Source organism: Chiloscyllium plagiosum, unplaced genomic scaffold (genome assembly GCF_037043375.1).
Source record: "Chiloscyllium plagiosum isolate Xiang-an unplaced genomic scaffold, Cpla_swu_hap1 HiC_scaffold_14, whole genome shotgun sequence".
Lineage (NCBI taxonomy): Eukaryota > Metazoa > Chordata > Chondrichthyes > Orectolobiformes > Hemiscylliidae > Chiloscyllium > Chiloscyllium plagiosum.
The window spans coordinates 52,969,978-52,992,430 of record NW_028270152.1 but is presented as its reverse complement, the minus strand read 5'-3'; the positions used below and the strand labels follow the sequence as shown (position 1 = coordinate 52,992,430).

Sequence of the window (22,453 nt, the reverse complement as noted above, 5' to 3'; positions counted from 1 at the left end):
ACATAAAGATTTGAGTACCTGGTGGCTGCGGTTTGTCACTTGCTCGTCCAGGACTCCACCTTGGTCAGCATTCCCCAACATCTCAGGGTGCGCTTCATGGACAGTGACTACCTTCATCCATTGTCCAAGGACATTGGCATATATGACACACATCAGCCTCTCCACATCATCATGGCACATTTCTGACTCATTTATAATATGGCTATAAGTGGCTCAACATTTCAACTCCCCTTCCCACTCTGCCGAGGATATGGAGGTGCTGGGCCTCCTCCACCGCTGCTCCCTCACCACCAGACGCCTGGAGGAAGAACGCCTCATCTTCCGCCTCGGAACACTTCAACCCCAGGGCATCAATGTGGATTTCAACAGTTTCCTCATTTCCCCTTCCCCCACCTCATCCTAGTTTCTAACCTCCAGCAACTCGACTTATCCGGACTTGTCCGACCTGCCCAGCTCCTTTTCCACCTATCCACTCCACCCTCTCTTCCCTGACCTATCACCTTCATCTCCTTCCCCACTGACCTATTGTACTCTATGCTACTCTCTCCCCACCCCCACCCTCCTCTAGCTTATCTCTCCATGCTTCAGGCTCTCTGCCTTTATTCCTGATGAAGGGCTTTTGCCCGAAACGTCGATTTTGCCTGTCCTCGGATGCTGCCTGAATTGCTGTGCTCTTCCAGCACCACTAATCAGAATCATTTATAATATGGTTTACCACTTCACACTTCAGAGCACACTGACACCTTGCAGTGCTGCCTCTAGGCCATTTTGCATGCACAGAGACGTACTAAGCTAATACATTTTGTGGCTCGAAGCTTGTTCTTTTAGTGTTTGCTTACTTTCAGCATCTCAGCCTTGCCTTTTTGTTCATTACTGAATCATTCATCATTAGTGCTCAAGGGGGACTGTCAGCAGTCAAAGCCCAATGTTACAGTTCAGTCAACAAGATCATTTGGTTTCAGTCCAGGAGTTTGGACATGGTCAGGAGTTCCCTGTGATTACGCTTCTCAGGGTGTAGTACACAGTCAGTCCTACAGGTCTGCTAGAGTGCACCTACTCCAAGGATAGCGTAAGTCCGTTAGAAAGCTGTGTATAGATCAGTCAGGGGTCCTGTCATTTATCAAATATTGTTATTACAGTAAGTCCAAGTTGGGCACTTAGCTTGACTCTAGGAATCTGAAAGTCAAGACAGGATTATCAGATGGTCTACTGTGGGAAAGTAAGTGGGCAAGTCAAATATGAGGCTTGAAGCAAGATGTTAGGATGCAATGCGAACAATAATTGTCAAGGAGGAGGGTTGGGGGGAAGGGGTAACTCAACAGAAAGTGACAGTGCATTGAGAACATAGTCAAAAATCACATGACACCTGGTTATAGTCCAACAGGCTTATTTGAAACTGCACATTTGGTTTAGTTTGGTGGGGAGCTGATTTCATGGAAATATTTATCAAATGCTCTTGTAAGCAATATTGCCTTTCTTGGGTTTTAGTAATCATACCACACTTAAAGTCATTTGGTTCAATCAATAGCTTCTCTTTTTCAACCAGCCTTGCCTTTATTGATCAGTTGGGTACCCAACCAACTGTCCGTCCTTGAGCATTACACACCCTGGTGCCAAAATGTCTGCAGTGTTTTTACAAGAATAATTAACTTGCAGTTATATTTTCAGGCCAGTTCCCATACGCAAACCTCAGTTTGTGTGTTTTTTATTTGAAAAAGCCGCCATTCAAAATTTAATTATGAACTTCTGTTCTCACTTCCAAACCAACAATAAGAAAAAAATCATGGTTTGAACAATACCTTGTGTTGACAGTGTCTTAACATGGCAGATTTTATCAATAGAAAAGGATTTATTTGGTAAATGTATCATCATTTATCAAATAATTATATCTGTTATCATCAATACCAATACTACATCATCAATACCACATCATAGAGGTCTGCTCTAGGCACTTTGGAAACAGCCATGATGGCAGTACTCATGTTGACTCTCATGTTCCCATTTCTCAAGTGCTGGATGCCTTACAAGAATGGCTGTTGGAACGTATCCTCCACAACCATGATTGATGATTCAATTACTGAGACCAAATGTGGATACATGCAGCCCATCTTTCCACATGGGCCATGATGGAACTGACAACAAGCCTCTTGAAGCTGTGACTCCCTTGGTTCAATCTGTCTGAAGGGGCCTGACAGTACATTCCAGACAGTGAGTCATACAATCCTTGCATAATGTGCCCTGTGCAACTGGAGCAGATAAAGAGACGATATGATGAATGCTGAACAACTAAGAGAGCCGCAGCTATCTTCAGAAGAGAAAGATTAAAATATTGAGCAGGAGATTTATCACTGTCATGGTGCAGTGCAGCATCGGGTGCAACAAAATGAACAGGACATGAACACAGAGGTCCAGTAGATTTGGTTTGAGTGGAGTCATCACTCACTGACTGCAAATTTATTGCTGTTCAAAAGGCAAGCAGCCCCTGCTTGCTTCCAGAAGCAAATGCAGATTTTTTTTTGTTTGTTTCTGAACTGTTATTGATCAAAAGGCAAAGTGAACATTAACAACTCTCTGAATGCTTTCCAACATGTGATGTTCCATTTTGAACAATGACAAAAGGTTATTCTATGCCAGGCGTTAGGAAAAGAGCAGCGCTGTTTCAAATAGGGTTTTGTCATGCTGCTAAGGATGGGTAGCCTCTAGCTTCGTTTCATATAACAGTCAGTTAAACAGGTGATTTTTAAAAGAGGCAATGTATTCATGAATATGATGTTTTATTTTCAATAAAGTGTCACCTGTGCCATCTCGGTGGCCCTTAGAAACTTTTGTTTTGTTTCCCTTTGTGTACTGTGAAGGGATATTCCTGGCGGGCAATGTTTATCTTGGTCTACAGCGAGGCTTTAAATATGGCATCTCTGATGTGAATCCCAGCAGGTCCCACCGTGCCGAGTACTTCCTTCACTGGGAAGCACAGTTGCACAGAGCACTGGAGAATTGTGAGAAAGAACTGACTGGAGTTCATGGAGAAACTCTATGAAATTCCCCAAAGTTGATTGTTAGCTGATATCTGGTAAAATTCAGCCTGTTAACTCTGTTTCGGTTTCTACCATGTGACCTGTTGAGTATTTCCTGTACTCAGTTTTTGTCACCCATATTCAATCTAGCCTGTATGTGACTGTGTGAATTATGCTTAATGCTTTCAGGGCAACTAGAAATGAATAATAAATGCTAAATTTTGTGTTATCCATATACCAAGAGTGCAATAAAAATAAATTAAAGAAAGCAACAATACATCCAATCCCTACAGTTTGCAAATGTTTAGTGATGATCTTTGATTTTGAAATATTCATGAATTATTTAAGTTGCTTATAAAGAAATATGGATCATTCAGGCAGAAAAAATGCCTTACATATGAAGTTCATTAGGGTCATATTTTTTGTAAATAAATCATTTTTTAAGTTCTGCTGTATACCAGAGATAGAAGGGTATTGTGGTGAGTAATGGTAACTATGGTGTTCACCAGGTCAAATTGTGAGCAAATCTCATTATGATATCCCCTCAAACCACTTAATTTATTTATAGACAAATAAATAGTATTTTGCTATTGATCTACACTTCTTTGGAAATTTGAGCCCTAAAGTCTTAATGTCCCTCTACTGAGTTGCATTGTCTAAGACAATGTTCCTTTTTCCCTGATCATTGACTATATATATTAATTTCCTACAGTAGAAAATAAGGAGTAATTGTGTTTAAGTTAACTTCTTGCAGTCTCAGACCTCGCAGAAAAAATGTTTCTTTGAAGTTTTTAAATTTTCTGTGCAAATTCTCAAGCTTTTTTTGGTCTCAGCAGTGCCATTTTGAAGAACAATTCTGAGGCCTATTACAACTGAATTGTCTTTGTCAATTCCCCTCTCCACACATGATAAAAGGCCAATGCTAATTACCTCCTTTCAAAATTGTATGGAGTCGCACACTTTCCATTGCTAAACTATTTTGGAAGCACAATCCTTGTTCTAAACTCATACAGGACTTAACCAGTCATTTACTGAAAGTGATTCTGGCTGTAAGAATGCTGAAACTAGATTAAAAATCACACAACACCAGGTTATAGTCCAACCGGTTTATTTGGAAGCACTAGCTTTCGGACCGCTGCTCCTTCATCAGGTGGTCGTAGAGTTTAAGATTGTAAGATACAGAATTTATAACAAAAGTTTACAGTGTGATGTAACTGAAATTCTATATTGAAAAAGACTCTGATTGTTTGCTAAGTCTCTCATCTTTTAGAATGACCATGTTGGTTTCAGTTCTTTCATATGTAAATCGCAAAATCATTTTTTTAAAAGTTACATTCTCAAATGCACTTTTAACAATTGGTGCCATGTCAGCCATTGGCAAGACCAGGCAGAGGCTACGGCAACAAATGAATGGACATCACACAAAAAATCAACAGACCGGAGCGTTCCCTTCCAGTCAGAGAACACTTCAGTGGTCCAGGACATTCAGCCTCGGACTTTCGGGTGACCATCCTCCAAGGCGGACTTCGGGACAGGCAACAATGCAAAGTGGCCGAGCAGAGGCTGATAGCCAAGATCGGTACCTTTGGGGATGGCCACAACCGGGACTTTGGGTTCATGTCACACACCCCATTGCACTACACAGACACACACTCTCTCTCTCTCTCAGACCCCCTCTCATATACTCACACACACCACCTCACAGACTTAAGCCCCTTTACACTCTCACTCTCAACACACACACCCCTTCTCACAGACACTCATAACTTCACACCCCCCCCCCCCCTACACACACACGCACACGCAAGTTTGTGGGGTGAATTTGTATTTGCAGAGTTACATTCATGCAGTTTTTGAAAGTAAGATTCTGTAAATCCATTTTTTACATTAGAATCAGTCTGACCATTGTGGCACAGACTGCCTCACAGGCAGTTAACACCTTCAATACCTTGCTAAGCCAACATGACACCAATTGTTAAAGTGCACTTGAGAATATAACTTTTTTAAAAAAAGCTTTGCGATTTACATATGAAAGAACTGAAACCAACATGGTCATTCTAAAAGAAGAGACTCAACAAACAATCCGGGTCTTTTCAATATATAATTTCAGTTACATCACACTGTAAACTTTTGCTATAAATTCTGTGTCTTACAATCTTATTCTCCACAATCACCTGATGAAGGAGCAGCGCTCCGAAAGAGAGTGCTTCCAAATAAACCTGTTGGACTATAACCTGGTGTTGTTATTTTTAACTTTGTACACCCTGTCCAACATCGGCATCTCTGAATTGAAACCAGATTACTTTTCAACCAATAAAATACTCCAGGTTTTGCTCAGTTTCTCTACTCCAGCAAGAGGTACAGAATCTAGAGTGAGCATGAAACATTTCTGATATAATTCCCAAAGCATGCCCGTCTATCCACAATTCACAAGTATTCATATAGCTGGGTAGAAAATATTGTGTGAACCCAGATGTCCTCCACCCCAGTTCCTACAGCACTCCTTGATCAGTTCAATCTGTAGACTCAGGCTTTAACCAAATTTGACCTTTATTGTTCACCGACACTATCCAAAAATGTTCATAACAGTTTGAAGTATTGATCCAGGTCGACTCGTAGCCCAAGTACGATTAAGAAAATTGGATGGAAATATCAAGCTACCAATTAAGGAACTTTTTTTTAAAGGATTTTCTAATGAATGCTTTAACTCTGTGTCATCAGCAATCAAAGCTTGTTGCCAATTTGAAAATTATCTTGTTTTCTTCCAGTTCTGCTCACAGAGCTTCCACCTGATCGGTCATTGATCAGTATCAGCCATAGTAATGAGACTTAGAGCTTCATCCAGGGTTTAAGGGAGCCCTCACAGCAGATACCAAGCATAAGATCAACATTCGAGACCAAATGCAAAATGACTCAACTTTCAAATAGTGTGTCTATCAGGAAGTACTTCAAAAGCTAAATATAAACTATTGCAGACATACAGGCAAATACCCACACTGGGACCATATACATTTAAACAGGTTTTAACTTGCTCTCTAAATGCATTTATTGATGGAAGGCTGTGGGCTATATTGCATTTGCTTGTCAACCCAGTACATAGTGACCTTTTAAAAAAAAAATTAGAATTGTTGCTCAGCCACAAGAGGACCTGTAGCCAGAGTAATCCAGTTGATTTTTAGTCACTTTATTTGTTTCAGAGCTAAGTCTCTCAACAACATTCAGAATAAGAGACCTCAAAGTTCAAGGCTTCACACAAATGTAGTGCACTTCTTAGTTTCTTTTTGCTCAGGATCATCAAACAGAGTTCACACTCACTCCTTTATGCCACGTCTGGCCTTTATTATTTCTGTTTCACTGTTCTTCCTTGCATTGTGATTCCAGTGCTGCAATCTTCAGAAGGGTATTTTCCACAAAGCTGCCTTGCGTGTAGTGTAACATTATGGGTGAATATTACCTGACTGTTCAGAGCTTATGGCTTAACATCATAAGTTATTTATAGGTGAAGGTTGAACTTCATGAAATATAAGATCGTGATTACTTAGGTATCTAATATTTAAATTTTTACTTTATTATATGTCTTAATGAAGTCAGCATTAAGAAGTGGAATTAATACTGTCCACATCTTTTTGCAGCTCATGAAGAACATCATGCTTTTGAAGGTGGTCGTGCAAAGCCATAGTGATTCACATCAAGCACTTTGTGTGGAGAGCTGAGAATTTGTATGTAAGATTAGAGAGTTGGACTCTAACCACCAAAATGGTGAATTCGACAAGAATTTTAACATTTTAAAAAGAATCAGGTGACTAATTCTCAAAGGAAAGCAAGTGAAATGTTGCCATCTTTGTATATTAGTTGTTTTGTGACTTGCATTAATATCTCTATTTGGAAAAATTTTTCTCTAACGGCAGGAATGTTGTTCACCATTGATTAGATATTCTTAATTTTAATATTAGATAGCTTTACTTTTGCTTTTGACTGCATTCCTGTTCTTTCAGTCTTGAAGTTTCTAACTGTGATTTAAGTATTACTTAGCAAGTGGTTGCTAATATATTCATAAGACCTGGTGTTTAATCTGAAAAAAACTATCAAAGTAGGAATATTGATTCACACCATAGTAAAACATGGTTAATGGTAGCATATTTCTAGTTGATCATGGTTTTTTAAAATAAGTGATTGTATTATGTGATCATGTAAGTCACTGTAGTTTTTGGTCTTGTGGATGCTTGCACTGATATACAAATATTTCCATCAGCAGAAAATGCAGCAGATTGTCTGAAAGAACTGTCGAGTTTGTGTTCTCCTTCATTACCTTGTATTATACAACTTTATTTGGTAATAATTAGAATTTTAGGCCATTCATTTGCAATGTATTGACCTACTTCTTTTCATTGCTAGTTATCTACTTCACTTGTTTAAAAGTCGTACTTGAATTCAGGAGTTTTTGAAATTTCTTATTATGGCACCTTAAACTAGTTTTCGTTCTGTCTGTAGAGAAAGAGCATGCAGTAAGTAGTGTTGCAGTAGGTTTTTATTCTGTTACAGTACTTGCTGTATAAGTGCAGTGGTGTTATGTGATGTGACTTATACGTTTCATTGCTACAGAACCAAAGAAATCTGTTGTAAAGTTTCGAGAAACTGAAGAAAAGTAAGGAGAAAGCTGTGAATGTACACATGCCATGCCAAAATAAGATTAACATCCAAATATTATTTTGGAATTGCACAAAAATGTAACTTGTAAATTTGAATGTTTACTGCTATGAATTCACTGTGTGTATGTATATAAAGAAATACAGAAGACGTTTTTTCCTGCCTTCATACTAAATGCAATCATGATGATTGTAACTGCCCAGTATGAAAAGTGTTGAAAAGCTCATCTGGGCTATATGCAGGACATTCTGATTGCCGAACTACCTGGAACTTGTTCTGTAAAATCAAAACAACTTTTTATCAGGACTTATAAATTAGGATTTAGTTGTTCTGAGAGGTACATTCAGTTCTCAGAATTGGAAGTTGTCTCTCTGTAACAAATAATTTGCTATACATTTCTCTGACCAGACTATCAGTAATTACTTCTCTATTAAAACTATCATACATCAAGTTCTGTAGCATCCATTGCACAGGTGTTACTCCTAATGTACAATCGTTTAAATAAAAAGGCTAAACTACACCCCAAATGACTAGGAAGAATAGTTTTGCAAAAGTAAGCCCTTTTCTTTGCATCAAATAAATCTAAAACAGACTTGGGAAAACTGCAATGGTTTCCTAAATTTTGCGTAATCCATATCACACAGCATCAAATTATTGATCATTGCGTCTTAATTATTATTGTGTTTTACTTGTTTTGAGAAAGCCAAGTTCTTGGAGGTTACTACACTTTGTGCTGTGTTTTTATTTTCTATGCACTGATTGATTGATTGTTTTCTGGAAATAAAAAGTAGATATTTTATCTCAACTAACCAGGTTTCTGTGGATAATGGGTTAAAGCACAAATGCTTCTGTAACAATCAAAGCAAACTGGTAATTCATAACTGTGAAAACGTACATTTAAATATCATCAAAACACAATTCTGTCTTTCTTCATGAATGAATGGATCAGTAAAAAGTATTTTGTACTTTCCTATCCTTTCATGCACCCATAAGAAAGTTCTGTAACAGTCGGATATGTGAATGTTAATATAATATTTTTAGTGTTTTGGATATTAAACTTTCTCAAAATTTGAAACCAGATCTGCTGGGACTCTGGTAAGCGAACAACCAGTTTTAAATTGTATTTTCTTATGATTTGAAAATAAAACCTATTTTTTTTATTTTTTAGTCATGATTAATTTTTGTAATCCCACCATAAATCAGTTTGAAAACATCCATTGCTCAAATTTTTAAAAATATTTGCTTTTAAGGTCCCATCTGATCATTTGTGTATTGATATGCAGAGGTCTCAACTAGAAATGCTAGATGATATTCAAGTGTAGCCTATGAGGGAATTTAGAAAATATTTTTTAAACTTTTCTAGGGTTAGTTGGTAATAACTTCAGTTTAAGAAATTAATTTTAGTTTAATTGCATAAACATGGGAATCAGAAAATATAACTTCAGATTGTTGAAAGGTGTTGTAAGAGCTCAAGGTTAATCAAGTCTACTCTAAATTTGATATTTATATTTCATAATTCCAATTGTGCTACTCTCTTCAATGTATCAGTTTGTTCTTTTGACAACTACTGAATAAAAGAAAATATGTACAATATATTGCAGTGTTTCATTTACCTTGCAACAATTTCCTTATTTTAAAAAAAAGGTAATCATGGCTTGACAGTTTTTCAGTAGCTGAAGCTATTATGTTTGGTTCTAACTGTACAACATTTAGAGTCATAGATATTTCTTGGCATTCCTGTAAAATCTAGGTAGCAGTCACAGTTAAGTTTGCAGACTTTTTTTTAAAAAACAGATTATTCTCAGGATTTCAAGACTGGGAGCACATTTTGAAGGTGAGAGGAGAGAGACTTTAAAAAGATATGAGGGGAAATTTATTTTTTACCAAGAGGCTGGTTCATGTGTGGAATGAACTTTGAGGAAGTGGTGAATGTGGGTACTATTAGAACATTTAAAAGACATTTGATTCAAGTCCATGAATAGGAAAGTTTTGGAAGGAAATGGCCCAAGAGCAGGCAGGTAGGACGAGTTTAGTTTGAGATGTTTGGCATGGACTGGTTGGACTGAAGTGTCTGTTTCTATACTGTGATTCTGACTAGTTAAATGCTTTTGCTAAACTTTTTGATGCCTGTAGTCAAAGAAGCAAGTGGGCTTTGAGTTGCTTTCCCATTCAATTAGCTGGTTTGTACCTCAGCTCATCTAGCTGCCATTGCTCCATCTCCATTTGTCCCATAGCCATTTTAAAGAAGACTATATCAGATTTCTAGTATCTATATGGAAAAGGTTGCCCTCTTTTTGCTGTTAAATGGCCTAGTTCCAATTTTAATGTCCCATCACTCATTGTTTCTACCACTATAAGTAATAGTTCTCTGCATCTTTTTTTGATCCTTTTAACATTTTGAAAACCTTGATTAGATCATGTCTGTCTTCTAAACTCAATTTAATTCATGCCAAATCTCTAAGCCCTACAGTTTTAAAAGTGTATTTATGTTTAGATTTCTAAAACTCTTCTAATCCATCAAGAAAAGCACCTTGATTGTTATCTGAAGGTTGATTTGATAATATCTGTAGATTAAGGCAGTGATTGTTAAAATTTCTTTGGGGATGAGGGAAAAGAAGTTGACATTGATAAGCAATAGGTTAGAGTCATACAGAATGGTGGTATAGTGGACAGTAAAAATTATCTAAGAATACAATGAGATCTTGATCAACTGGGCCAGTGGGCTGAGTAATAGCAGATGGAGTTTAATTTAGCCCAACTTCTCCTGAGACTCAAACCTTCCAGTCTTAGTAACATGCTTGTAAATCTTTTTTACACTCTTTCAAGTTTAATAACATCCTTCCCACAGCAGGGCAACCAGAAGTGTACACAGTACTCCAAATGTGCACTTACCATAGTCTTGTACTGTTTTAACATGAGTTACTCAGTACTCTGACCAATGAAGGTAAGAGTGCCAAACACCACCTTCATCACCCTGACTACCCTGTGACACCACTTTCAAGGAACTGTGTATCTGAATCTCAAGGTCTGTCTGTCGACATCACTCCCCACAGCCCTCCCATTAACTGTATAAGTCCTGCCATGTTTTGTCTTACCAAAATGTAATGACTCTCATTTATCTAAATTAAGCTCTACCAGCTACTCTTCAGCCCACTGGCCCACTTGATTAAGGCTCCATTGTATTCTTAGATAATCTTTAATGTCCACTATACCACCAATTTTGGTCTCATCCACGAACTTACCATGCCTCCCAATTTCTCATCCAAATCATTTGTACAAATGATAAACAACAATGGACTCAGCACCAATTCTTGCTGCACCAGTTCTTGACTGTTGGTCACAGGCCTCCAGTCTGAACAACAACCTTCTGTCACTTCCACCTGTCTCCCACCATCAAGTTAATTTTGTATCCAATTGGCTAGCTTTCCCTGGATCCCATGTGATCTAAAATTACTAGCCAATCTACCATGTGGAACTTTGTTAAAAGCCTTGCTAAAGGCCATATAGATAACATTCACCGCTCTCCCTTAAACCATCTTCAAAAAACTTCCCACATGCAAAGCCATGCTGACTATCCCTAATCAGTCCTTTGTCCAAATGTATGTAGATCCTGTCTCTGCATCCCCTCCAACAACTTAGCCACCACTGACGTCAGGCTCACCGGTCTATAGTTTCCTGGCTTTTCCTTGCAGCCTTTCTTAAATAATAGTGCAACATTAGCCACCCATCAGTCTTCTGGCACCTCACTCATGGCTGTTGGAGATATAAATTACTAGGAGCCCTGCAGTTTCTTTCCAAGCTTCCCACAATGTCCTGGGATATACTTGACCAGGTCCTGGGGATTTATCAACCTTTGTGTTTAAGATCTGAAGAACCACCTTTCTGTAATGTGCACTCTTTTCAAGACATCACAGTTTATTTCCTCAAGTTTCCTGGCTTCTATGCCGTTCTCCACGATAAATACTGACAAGAAATATTTATTTAGGATCTCACCTATTTCCTATTCCATTCACTGTTGATCTTTATGGGGAAATATTCTCTCTCTATTTACTCTTTTGTCCTTAATGTGCTCGTGGAATCTCTGGATTCTTCTTTATCTTATCTGCCAAAGCTATCTCATGTCCTTCCTCACTTCCCTCAAGTGAACTCCTACTCCCTACTATGCTCCTCTAGGAATTCAATTTCTACCTGACATGTGCTTCCGTTTTCTTGACCACAGCCTCACCATTGTAGTCATCCAGTGTTCCCTACTCTTACTTGCCCTTCACGCTAACAGGAACATGCTGGCCCTGAACACTCATTATCTTGCTTTTTGAAAGCCTCCCACTTGCCAGATGTCCTTTTGCTTGTGAACAGCCTCCACCAGTCAATTTTTGAAAGTTCCTGTCTCATACCATCAAAATTGGCCTTGACCCAATTTAGAACTTTTAACTTTTGGACCAGGCCTATCATTTTGAATAACTCTTTTAAAACTAACAGAATTATGACAATTGGTCCCAAAGTACTTCCTGACTAACATCTCAGTCATTTGCCCTGTCTTGCTTCCAAGAGGAGGTTGAGTATTGCCTCTTCTGTAGTCAGGTCATCTACATATTGATTGATAAAGTTTTCCTGAACACACTTAAATTTTATCCCATCCATGCCCTTAGCACGACAACAGTCCCAGTCTACATCTGGAAAGTTAAAATCTCCTACTATTACAACACTAATACATTTACATTTGAGATCTCCTGACATATTTGCTCCTCAACTTCTTGCTGCCTATTGGGTAGGGCCTATCAGACAATCCCATCAAAGTGATCACCCCCTTCTTATTTCTCAGTTTCAGTCCTAAAGGTTCACTGGACAATCCTGCAGGAATATCCTCTCAAGTACTGCCTTGATGCTTTCCCTAATGAAGGATGCCAGTTCCTCTCCTCTCTTGCCTCTCCTTCTATCCCTCCTATAGCATCGCTACATTGAGCTGCCAGTCCATCAGTTATGTTTCTTAATGGTTATGATATCCCAGTTCCATGCCTTGAGTTCATTTGCCTGACCTGTCCGGCATCTTGCATTGAAATAAGTGCAGTTTATTTTTTTTCCCTCTTTTACAAGGATGAAGATGTCACTGACTAGGCCTTCACTTATTGCCTATAATTGCTCAGAGGGCAGTTAAGAGTCAACCACATTGTTGTGGATCTGGATTCACGTATTTAGCTAGTTTAAAAGTAATGTGATTTGTTCAGAACCAAGATGCTGCCCCATTCAAGTTATAGAATGATATCGGCTGCATTGCGATCTTATAAGTCGTTATTTACTTGCATCTGCTAACATAGAAAAATACAGCGCAGTACAGGCCCTTTGGCCCTCGATGTTGTGCCGATCCAAGCCCACCTAACCTACACTAGCCCACTATCCTCCATTTGCCTATCCAATGCCCGTTTAAATGCCCATAAAGAGGGAGAGTCCACCACTGCTACTGGCAGGGCATTCCATAAACTCACGACTCGCTGAGTAAAGAATCTACCCCTAACATCTGTCCTATACCTACCACCCCTTAATTTAAAGATATGCCCCCTCGTAATAGCTGACTCCATACGTGGAGAAAGGTTCTCATGGTCAACCCTATCTAAACCCCTAATCATCTTGTACACCTCTATCAAGTCACCCCTAAACCTTCTTTTCTCCAATGAAAACAACCCCAAGTGCCTCAGCCTTTCCTCATACGATCTTCCTACCATACCAGGCAACATCCTGGTAAACCTCCTCTGCACCCGTTCCAGTGCCTCCACATCCTTCCTATAGTATGGCGACCAAAACTGCACACAATACTCCAGATGCGGCCGCACCAGAGTCTTATACAACTGCAACATGACCTCAGGACTCCGGAACTCAATTCCTCTACCAATAAAAGCCAGTACGCAATATGCCTTCTTCACCGCACTATTTACCTGGGTGGCAACTTTCAGAGATCTGTGTACATGGACACCAAGATCCCTCTGCTCATCCACACTACCAAGTATCTGACCATTAGCCCAGTACCCCATCTTTTTGTTACTCTTACCAAAGTGAATCACCTCACACTTACCTACATTGAACTCCATTTATATTTATATAGCACCATTAACGTAAATAACCCAAGGCTTTTCTAGTAGGATTGTAATCAGCCAAAAGCTGATGTTAACCCTCCTGAAATGTTTGAAAGGGTATGTGAAACATTGAGATTGACCTTGAGAAGGAGGATGACATATGGGTTTTTGAAGACGTGGCACAATCATGCACAACCTTGCAATAGAGAGAAGTTCTTTAACAAAACAGACCGCTACAAGAACTCTTCAGGGCAGTATCCTTAATGTTGTGGAGCCTGTGTTTAACGCTTGCAACAACATTTGAGTTGGTTGGTACTCCAGCCACTGGAGGGCTTTCCTTTAACCTTTCCTGCATTTACCTATCTGAAAATTCTAGTTTTTCAGTCATTTCCTCAAGTACCCCAAAAACCAAAGCTAAACTTTATTATTGACTCATTTGCAGTAGGCTGGCGTTTGTGTGGTGAACTTCGTTTTGGTGCTATAGTTGAAGTTGTACTTCCTACATCACCAATTTTAAGCAATTATAGTGGATACCCAGATCATTGCTCTTGTTTTTCTCAAAGTCTTCTGCAATGATGTCACTGTATGCATGATGTTGACATTTGTTGTATTTTTGTGTTTACTGTCCAACAGCCTCATCTGTAAATCAGCTGTCACATTTTATAAGAAATTATCTTTAAACATTGATTCACTTGAGTGCCGGTAATGACTATTGCATTGGATTTTGCATTTTCAAAGCAATTTTTGTAAGTAGAATTAGGTCTCCAACATCTATCAAACCTCTATCTGTATAAAATTATGGAATTAAGCTTTTGTAATATTTGAATTTTGCATTTCATTCTAGTACACATCTGAATAAAGTTCCACGTGAGACAATGTAGTAGTGAGTTGAGTGACATATCAGCTTCCCTGGCTATATGCCACCTTCTCAATTGTCCTGGTTTTAGCATTAAAATCTTATGTGACTATAGTCATTTATTACTGGAATACTGTATTTTAACTTTTACACTGTGAATTTTGTTACATTTACCAAGAATAAGGAAATACAACAATCATTTGTTCGACTACTTTGTTTCATCAGTTTGGGCCTATTACTTTCTCACTGTTCCTTCACTCAGCTCTGAACTCTCCAGTTTGCAAATTTTAGCATTTTTCTAGATCATATTCCAGTTTCAGCACCTGTCTTCCTGGCGTTGTGTTCATTTTGCAGTGATTGATTAACATTGAATGCTTTAAAATTTGAACTGAGTGGCATTATCCTGCTAGCTACCACTACTTACTATCATTTTGGACTTGAAAGAAAATAAAATTTCTGTTTTAAAAAGAATGTTATGTGAAGGACTTTTCTTTTTCACGTGTTGGTCTATGCTACTTAACCATGCTGAGTTAATGTTTTGTGTTGTAATAGTGCAATTTCATAGATTTCACTCCATACTTTCAGTCCCTGGGTATCTGTAATAACAGCGAGAAATCTACAAATGTTAAAATCTGTGGTTCAATAAATTTGCACAAAGTTCAAATTGTATACTTTTTTTAAATTCACTTGCTAAATATGGACTTTGCTAACCTGGAAAGTATTTATTGCCCATCTCTCTAATAATCGTGAGGATGTGCCGATGATGGGTTACGCATGCCAATTCGAAGCAGGCTTGAGTTTACACCACTGTTGTGATATAGTCATCAATGTGAGTACAATACTAAAAACTTCCCTTTCCAAACCAAAGATACTATAAGTTGAAAGTAAATCTTGATTACTATTTAGGAACTGAATTTCCAGGGCTGAGAGCTCCAGGTTGAATACTTGTAAAATAATGAATGAGCATCCTATAAGACAAAAAGAGACTGCAATGGATGCTGCAAATCTGAAATAGACTGTTAAGATGTATTAGCAGAAAAAAGCCTTTCAGCCCATTGTGTCTGCTCTGTCATTCAGTGAGATCATGGTTGATCCAATAATCAACTTCACTTGCCTGCCTTTTCTCTATAACTGTTGATTTCCTTACTAATTAAGTCTATCTTAGCTCTGAATGTAGTGAACGACGAAATATCGACAGGTCAAGAATTTTACAAATTCACTATCCTCTGAGAAGAATCTCATCTCTGTCTTAGTGGGTGACCTCTTATTTGACATTTGTACTGGATGGTTCTCAAATGTCTCACAATGGGAAATGGTGTCCCCCCATTTAGCCTATCAAGTCCCTGAAGAATCTTGAGTTTCAATTAGATCTCCTCATTCTTCTAAATCCCAGTGATAACAGACCCACTCTACATTCATTTTTACTTCACCCTGCAATCAGTGTAGTCAACCTTGTCTGGACTGCCTCTGAAACCAATATATATTTTCTTATATAAGGGGTCTAAAGCTGTTAAAGTATTCCAACTGCGGCCTGACTTGTCACTTGTATGGTTTTAGCTTTTGAAATAAAGGCCAAAATTCCATTTATCACCCCTTGAACTTGGATGCTAGTTTTTTGTGATTCACATTCTGTAGCTGCCCGCAGTCTTTTTCTGTTTAAATAATATTCTGCTCCTCTTCTCTTCCTGCCAAAGTGGATAACCTCACATATCTATACTATATTCCGTTGTGTTAAAAATAAATTAGTATTTCCAGTGTTTGTGGAGACAAACAATATTTGAGGAGGATGCTCTTGCATCAAACTGATCTGCTTACATTTAACATATTTATTTAATTGTCTGCTACAGCGCCAGAGACCCGGGTTCAATTCCCACCTCAGGTGACTGACTGTGTGGAGTTTGCACATTCTCCCCGTGTCTGCATGGGTTTCCTCCGGGTGCTTCGGTTTCCTCCCACAGTCCTAAAATGTGCAGGTTAGGTGAATTGGCCATGCTAAATTGCCCGTAGTGTTCGGTGAATGGATAAACGTAGGGGAATGGGTCTGGGTGGGTTGCGCTTCAGCGGGTCGGTGTGGACTTGTTGTGCCGAAGGGCCTGTTTCCACACTATAAGTAATCTAATCTAATCTAACTATGACATTATGTAAGGAGGCAAAAGGATGAGATTCTGAAGGGAGAATATAGAGAGGTAGGATTTTAAAAAGGAGATCCTCGAGTATAGTAATATCTGGATTACTCCTGGTGCTACAAGGTAGTGAGGTTAGGAATAGTAGGATAGCACAGATGAATGCATGGCTGAGGAGCTGGTTTATGGGAGAAGGATTCACATTTTTGGATCGTTGGAATCTCTTCTGGAATAGAAGTGACTGCATGAAGGATGGATTGCACCAGAATTGGAAGGGGACTAATATACTGGCAGGGAGATTTGCTTGAGTTGTTCAGGGTGATTTAAATGTGTAAGGTTGGGTGGGGGTGGGGGGCGGGGTGCACCTCGGGATATGGTGAGGAAAGAGATCAATCTGACACTGGTACAATTGAGAAAAGAAGCGAGTCAAACAGTCAGGGCAGGAAGGGACAAAGCAGAGAGCAAGATGGGACTGATAAATTAAACTGCATTTATTTCAATGCACGAAGCCTAACAGGGAAGGCAGATGAATTCGGGGCATGGTTAGGAACATGGGCCTGGGATATCATAGCAATTGCAGAAACATGGCTCAGGGATGGACAGGATTGGCAGCTTAATGTTCTAGGATAAAAATGCTACAGGAAGGATAGAAAGGGAGGCAAGAGAGGAGGGGGATGGCGTTTTTGATAAGGGATAGCATTACAGCTGTACTTAAGGAGGATATTCCTGGAAATATATCCAGGGAAGTTATTTAGGTGGAACTGAGAAGTAAGAAAGGGATGATCACCTTTATTGGGATTGTATTATAGACCCCCTAATACTCAGAGAAATTGAGAAACAGATTTGTAAGGGGACCTCCGTTACCTATTAAGAAAAATAGAGTGGTTATGATAGGGGATTTTAACTTTCCAAACATAGACTGGGACTGCCATAGTGTTAAGGGTTTAGATGGAGAAGAATTTAAGTGTGTACAAGAAAATTTTCTGATTCAATATGTGGATGTACGTACTAGAGAAGGTGCAAAACTTGACCTACTCTTGGGAAATAAGGCAGGGCAGATGACTGGGGAGTCGGGGAAGCACTTCGGGGCCAGCGACCATAATTCTATTAGATTTAAAATAGTGATGGAAAAGGATAGACCAGATCTATAAGTTGAAGTTCTAAATTGGAGGAAGGCTAATTTTGACGATATTAGGCAAGAACTTTCAAAAGCTGATTGGGGACAGCTGTTCGCAGGTAAAGGGATGGCCGGAAAATGGGAAACCTTCAGAAATGAACATAACTAGAATCCAGCGAAAGTATATTGCTGTTAGGGTGAAAGGAAAGGCTGGTAGGTGTAGGAAATAAATTGAGGGTTTGTTTAAGAACAAGAAGGAAGCATCTGTCAGGTATAGACAGGATAGATCGAGTGAATCCTTAGTGTAAAGGCAGTAGGAATATAATTAAGAGGGAAATCAGGAGGGCAAAAATGGGACATGAGATAGCTTTGGCAAATAGAAGTAAGGATAATCCAAAGGGTTTACACAAATACATTAAGGACAAAATGATAACTAGGGAGAGAATAGGGCCCCTCAAAGGTCAACAAGGCAACCTTTGTGTGGAGCCGCAGGAGATGGGGGAGATACTAATTGGGTATTTTGCATTTGTGTTTACTGTGGAAAAGGACATGGAAGATATAGACTGTGGGGAAATAGATGGTGACACCTTGCAAAATGTCCAAATTACAGAGGAGGAAGTGCTGGATGTCTTGAAGCGCATAAAAGTGGATAAATCCCCAGGACCTGCTCAGGTGTACCCTACAACTCTGTGGGAAGTGAGGGAAGTGATTGCTGGGCCCCTTGCTGAGATATTTGTATCATCGATAGTCACAGGTGAGGTGCCAGAAGACTGGTGGTTGGCTAATGTGGTGCCACTGTTTAAGAAGGGTGGTAAGGACAAGCCAGGGAACTATAGACCAGTGAGCCTGACGTCGTTGGTGGGCATGTTGTTGGAGGGAATCCTGAGGGACAGGATGTACATGTATTTGGAAAGGCAAAGACTGATTTGGGGATAGTCAACATGGCTTTGTGCATGAGAAATCGTCTCTCAAACTTGATTGAGTTTTTTGAAAAAGTAACAAAGAGGATTGATGAGGGCAGAGTGGTGGATGCGATCTATATGGACTTCAGTAAGACATTCAACAAGGTTTCCCATGGGAGACTGGTTAACAAGGTTAGATCTCATGGAATACAGGGAGAACTAGCCTTTTGGAATCAGAACTGGCTTAAAGGTCGAAGACAGAGGCTGGTGGTGGAGGGTTATTTTTCAGACAGGAGGCCTGTGACCGGTGGAGTGCCACGAGGATTGGTGCTGGGTCCACTACTTTTTGTCATTATTTTGAATGATTTGGATGTGAGCACAAGCGATATAGTTAGTAAGTTTGCAGATGACACCAAAATTGGAGGTGTAGTGGACAGTGAAGAAGGTTACCTCAGATTACAACGGGATCTTTATCAGATGGGCCAATGGGCTGAGGAGTTTAATTTAGATAAATGTGAGGTGCTGCATTTTGGGAACGCAAATCTTAGCAGGACTTATACACCTAATGGTAAGGTCCTGGGGAGTGTTGCTGAACAAAGAAACCTTGGAGTGCAGGTTCATAGCTCCTTGAAAGTGGAGTTGCACTTATAGGATTGTGAAGAAGGCTTTTGGTATGTTTTCCTTTATTGGTCAGAATATTGAGTACAGGAATTGGGAGGTCATGTTGCTGCTGTACGGAACACTGGTTTGGCCACTTCCAGCATATTACGTGCAATTCTGGTCTCCTTCCTATCGAAAGGATATTGTGAAACTTGAATGGGTTCAGGAAAGATTTACAAAGATGTTGCCACAGTTGGAGGATTTGAGCTAAAGGGATACGTTGAATAGCTGGGGCTGTTTTTCCTGGAACGTCGGAGGCTGAGGGATGACCTTATAGAGATTTATAAAATCATAACAGGCATGGATAGGAAAAATAGACAAAGTCTTTTCCTGGGATGGGGGAGTGCAGAACTAGAGGGCATAGGTTTAGGGTGAGAGGGGAAAGATATAAAAGAGACCTACAGGGCAACTTTTTCAAGCATGTGCGTGTATGGAATGAGCTGCCAGAGGAAGTGGTGGAGGCTAGTACAATTGCAACATTTAAAAGGCATCTGGATAGGTATATGAATAGGAAGGGTTTGAAGGGCAATGGGCCCCGTGCTGACAGGTAAGACTAGATTGGGTAGGGATATCTTGTTGGCTTGGACGAGTTGGACCGAAGGTTCTGTTTCCATACTGTACAACTTTACAACTCTATAAATGCAACAAAAAGCAATTGCAAATCACTGCAAACGGCTAATTGAGTGTGATTGGTATTTCGGGTATATGATTCTGGTGGACATCATTCACAAGACCGTAATGATCAGTTTGACCTTTACATTTAATATAACCATTGATGGGTATGTTTTCAACTTTTGTTATGGAGTCTTTGAGAGTAAAGTTTACATAGCTGTGCTTAACTATGTTTGAACTGTAAACTAAGTGGGATGTAACATATTACATTTGGCTCTCTCTGTGCTATAAATACATTTAATATAATGGATACGTGCATGTGTCTATGCTCAACATGACCATCTCACCCTTCAGCCAACATTATCGATACATCCAATTTTTTTTCCCTCGCATTTGTTCAGCTATCCTTTTAAATGTATCAGTCTAAATACTTGTGATAGCAAGTTACACATTCTAGTCAAACTCTGGGTAAAGCAGTTAAAGAAGGGTCACTGGATCTGAACGTTAACTTTGTTTTCTCTCCAAAGATGCTGCCATACCTGTTGTGTTTTTCTAGCAATGTCTGTTGTTTCTGATTTTTAACATCTGCATTTTTAATTTTCCTTAAAATAGACAAAAGTGAGGGTTGAATTAGTTGATGTAAATAAAAAATAGAGTGCTTGAATAGAATGGCAGAGAAGACCTGTTTTCCCCTAGCAGAGACGTCAGTTACCAAGGGCTCAGATTTATCATGAGTGGGAGACCGATTAAAAGAGATATGAGGAAAAAAAATGTTTAGACAGAGGATGGTGGGTGTCTGGAACTTCTGTCCAGTTTTGATGGTTGAGATGTAAACCATCTACTCGTTCAAAGGGAGTCTGGATCTGCACCTGTAATTCTGCAACCTGCAAGGCTACAGACCAGGTGATGGAAAGTGGGATGAGCATGGGCAGCTCGTGTATTCAGCTAAAACAGATACAGGGGGCAGAATTGCTTTTTACTGTCTTTCTATGGTTAAATGTAAATACCATGTTAGTTTCAGTGGTAAATGCTGTAGTGAAATAATGTAATGTTAATTGACATTACTTAAAGTATAATATGGCTTGATAGATGAATGTTTATTGAATAAACATGTTGGAATGAAATAACATTTGAACAAGAGCTGGAACTAAAACCAATCTCATTTTCTTTGGCCAACGATATGCAATTCAAAGGAACTTTGAGTCGGTATGGGAGACCATATTATTTTACTGAAAGGGTGTCTATGATTAATTTCAATTGGCTGGTCTCAAGTATCATAAATACACTCTGCTTGTTTCCTAATGATGATCTAATTAACTAATCTGGCTTCGGTTTGTACTTGTGAAATCACTATTTTAAAAGCTCAAGACGCAGGTATTGTTTGATGAATTAGGAGCTATCTTAACAGCAAGACTTTCCTTCCTAGTGTGTTGACCAATATTTATGTATTAAATAATTCCAATGACACAGTGGCTCAGTGGTTAGCACTGCTGCCTCACAGCGCCAGGGACCTGGGTTCGACTCCTGCATCAAGTGACTATCTGTGTGGAGTTTGCACATTCTCCCCGTGTCTGCGTGGGTTTCCTCCGGGTGCTCCGGTTTCCTCCCACTCCAAAGATGTGCAGGTCAGGTGAATTGGCCATACTAAATTGCTCAGTGTTAGGCGCATCAGTCAGAGAGAAATGGGTCTAGGTGGGTTACTCTTCGGAGGGTCAGTGTGGACCAACATTAGATTCCACAATGTAGGGAATCTGATCTAAAATTCTCTCGGGCCATAGTTCCTACGCTGCATAGACACCCTTCAAAACTGGCTGGAAAGCACTTTGGGATGACCTAAACATGTGCAAGGCGCTTTTTAAATGCAAACTGTTTACCTATGTGGCGCACCACGCCCTATATTGACCCCATCCCCTTTACGAAAGACGCTCCGCTGCAGGGAAATCTGAGTACTTCGGACTGCAACTTCTATGCCCTCTAATGTGAAGGGTTTTGTTGATGGTTTAGTTAAAGGGGATGTGTAATTAATTGCTTGTTCGGTTGGGAGGTTGCCAGGTGTAATTTTGTCGGAATTTTCGTTTGTTTTCAGCTCTTTCTATCGTCTGAATTGAGTCAGAAGCAAAATATTTTATGGTAGCAATTATTAAAATGCTGGTCTAAACTGTTGAATTTATTTGTAATAATGGAATTGTCGAGCGCGGTACATTTGGTGCTCCTTATACCTCAATAAGCAAAATCGTTGGGAAGACCTGAGATTAAAAGTTCCGCTGGGCCCTTTATTTCACCTCCCGATTACAACTGCTGAATGAGATACACGGGTGGTTCCCCAACTAAATTGGAAAGTAACATAAAATCCAACGGGGATCCATCCAAACCCTCCCCTACCATAGAACAACTTCTCGTAGTTGGCTTGTGTGTATTAGTACAATTTGTCTCGCGTGTCCAAAATCCCAAACA

At 39.5% G+C, this 22,453-nt stretch overlaps 1 protein-coding gene across 1 annotated transcript in view; it reads left to right on the top strand.

The window, feature by feature from the left end:
• The window catches only part of eif4e3 (eukaryotic translation initiation factor 4E family member 3), an 83,401-nt gene extending 74,149 nt beyond the window's left edge, over positions 1 to 9,252 (top strand). Inside the window, exon 7 of the mRNA XM_043708350.2 lies at positions 6,647 to 9,252. Coding sequence (XP_043564285.2) covers positions 6,647 to 6,693 — 47 coding nt within the window. The 3' untranslated portion in view covers positions 6,694 to 9,252. The remainder of the gene's footprint in view (positions 1 to 6,646) is intronic.
• The last annotated feature ends 13,201 nt before the right edge of the window (positions 9,253 to 22,453 follow it).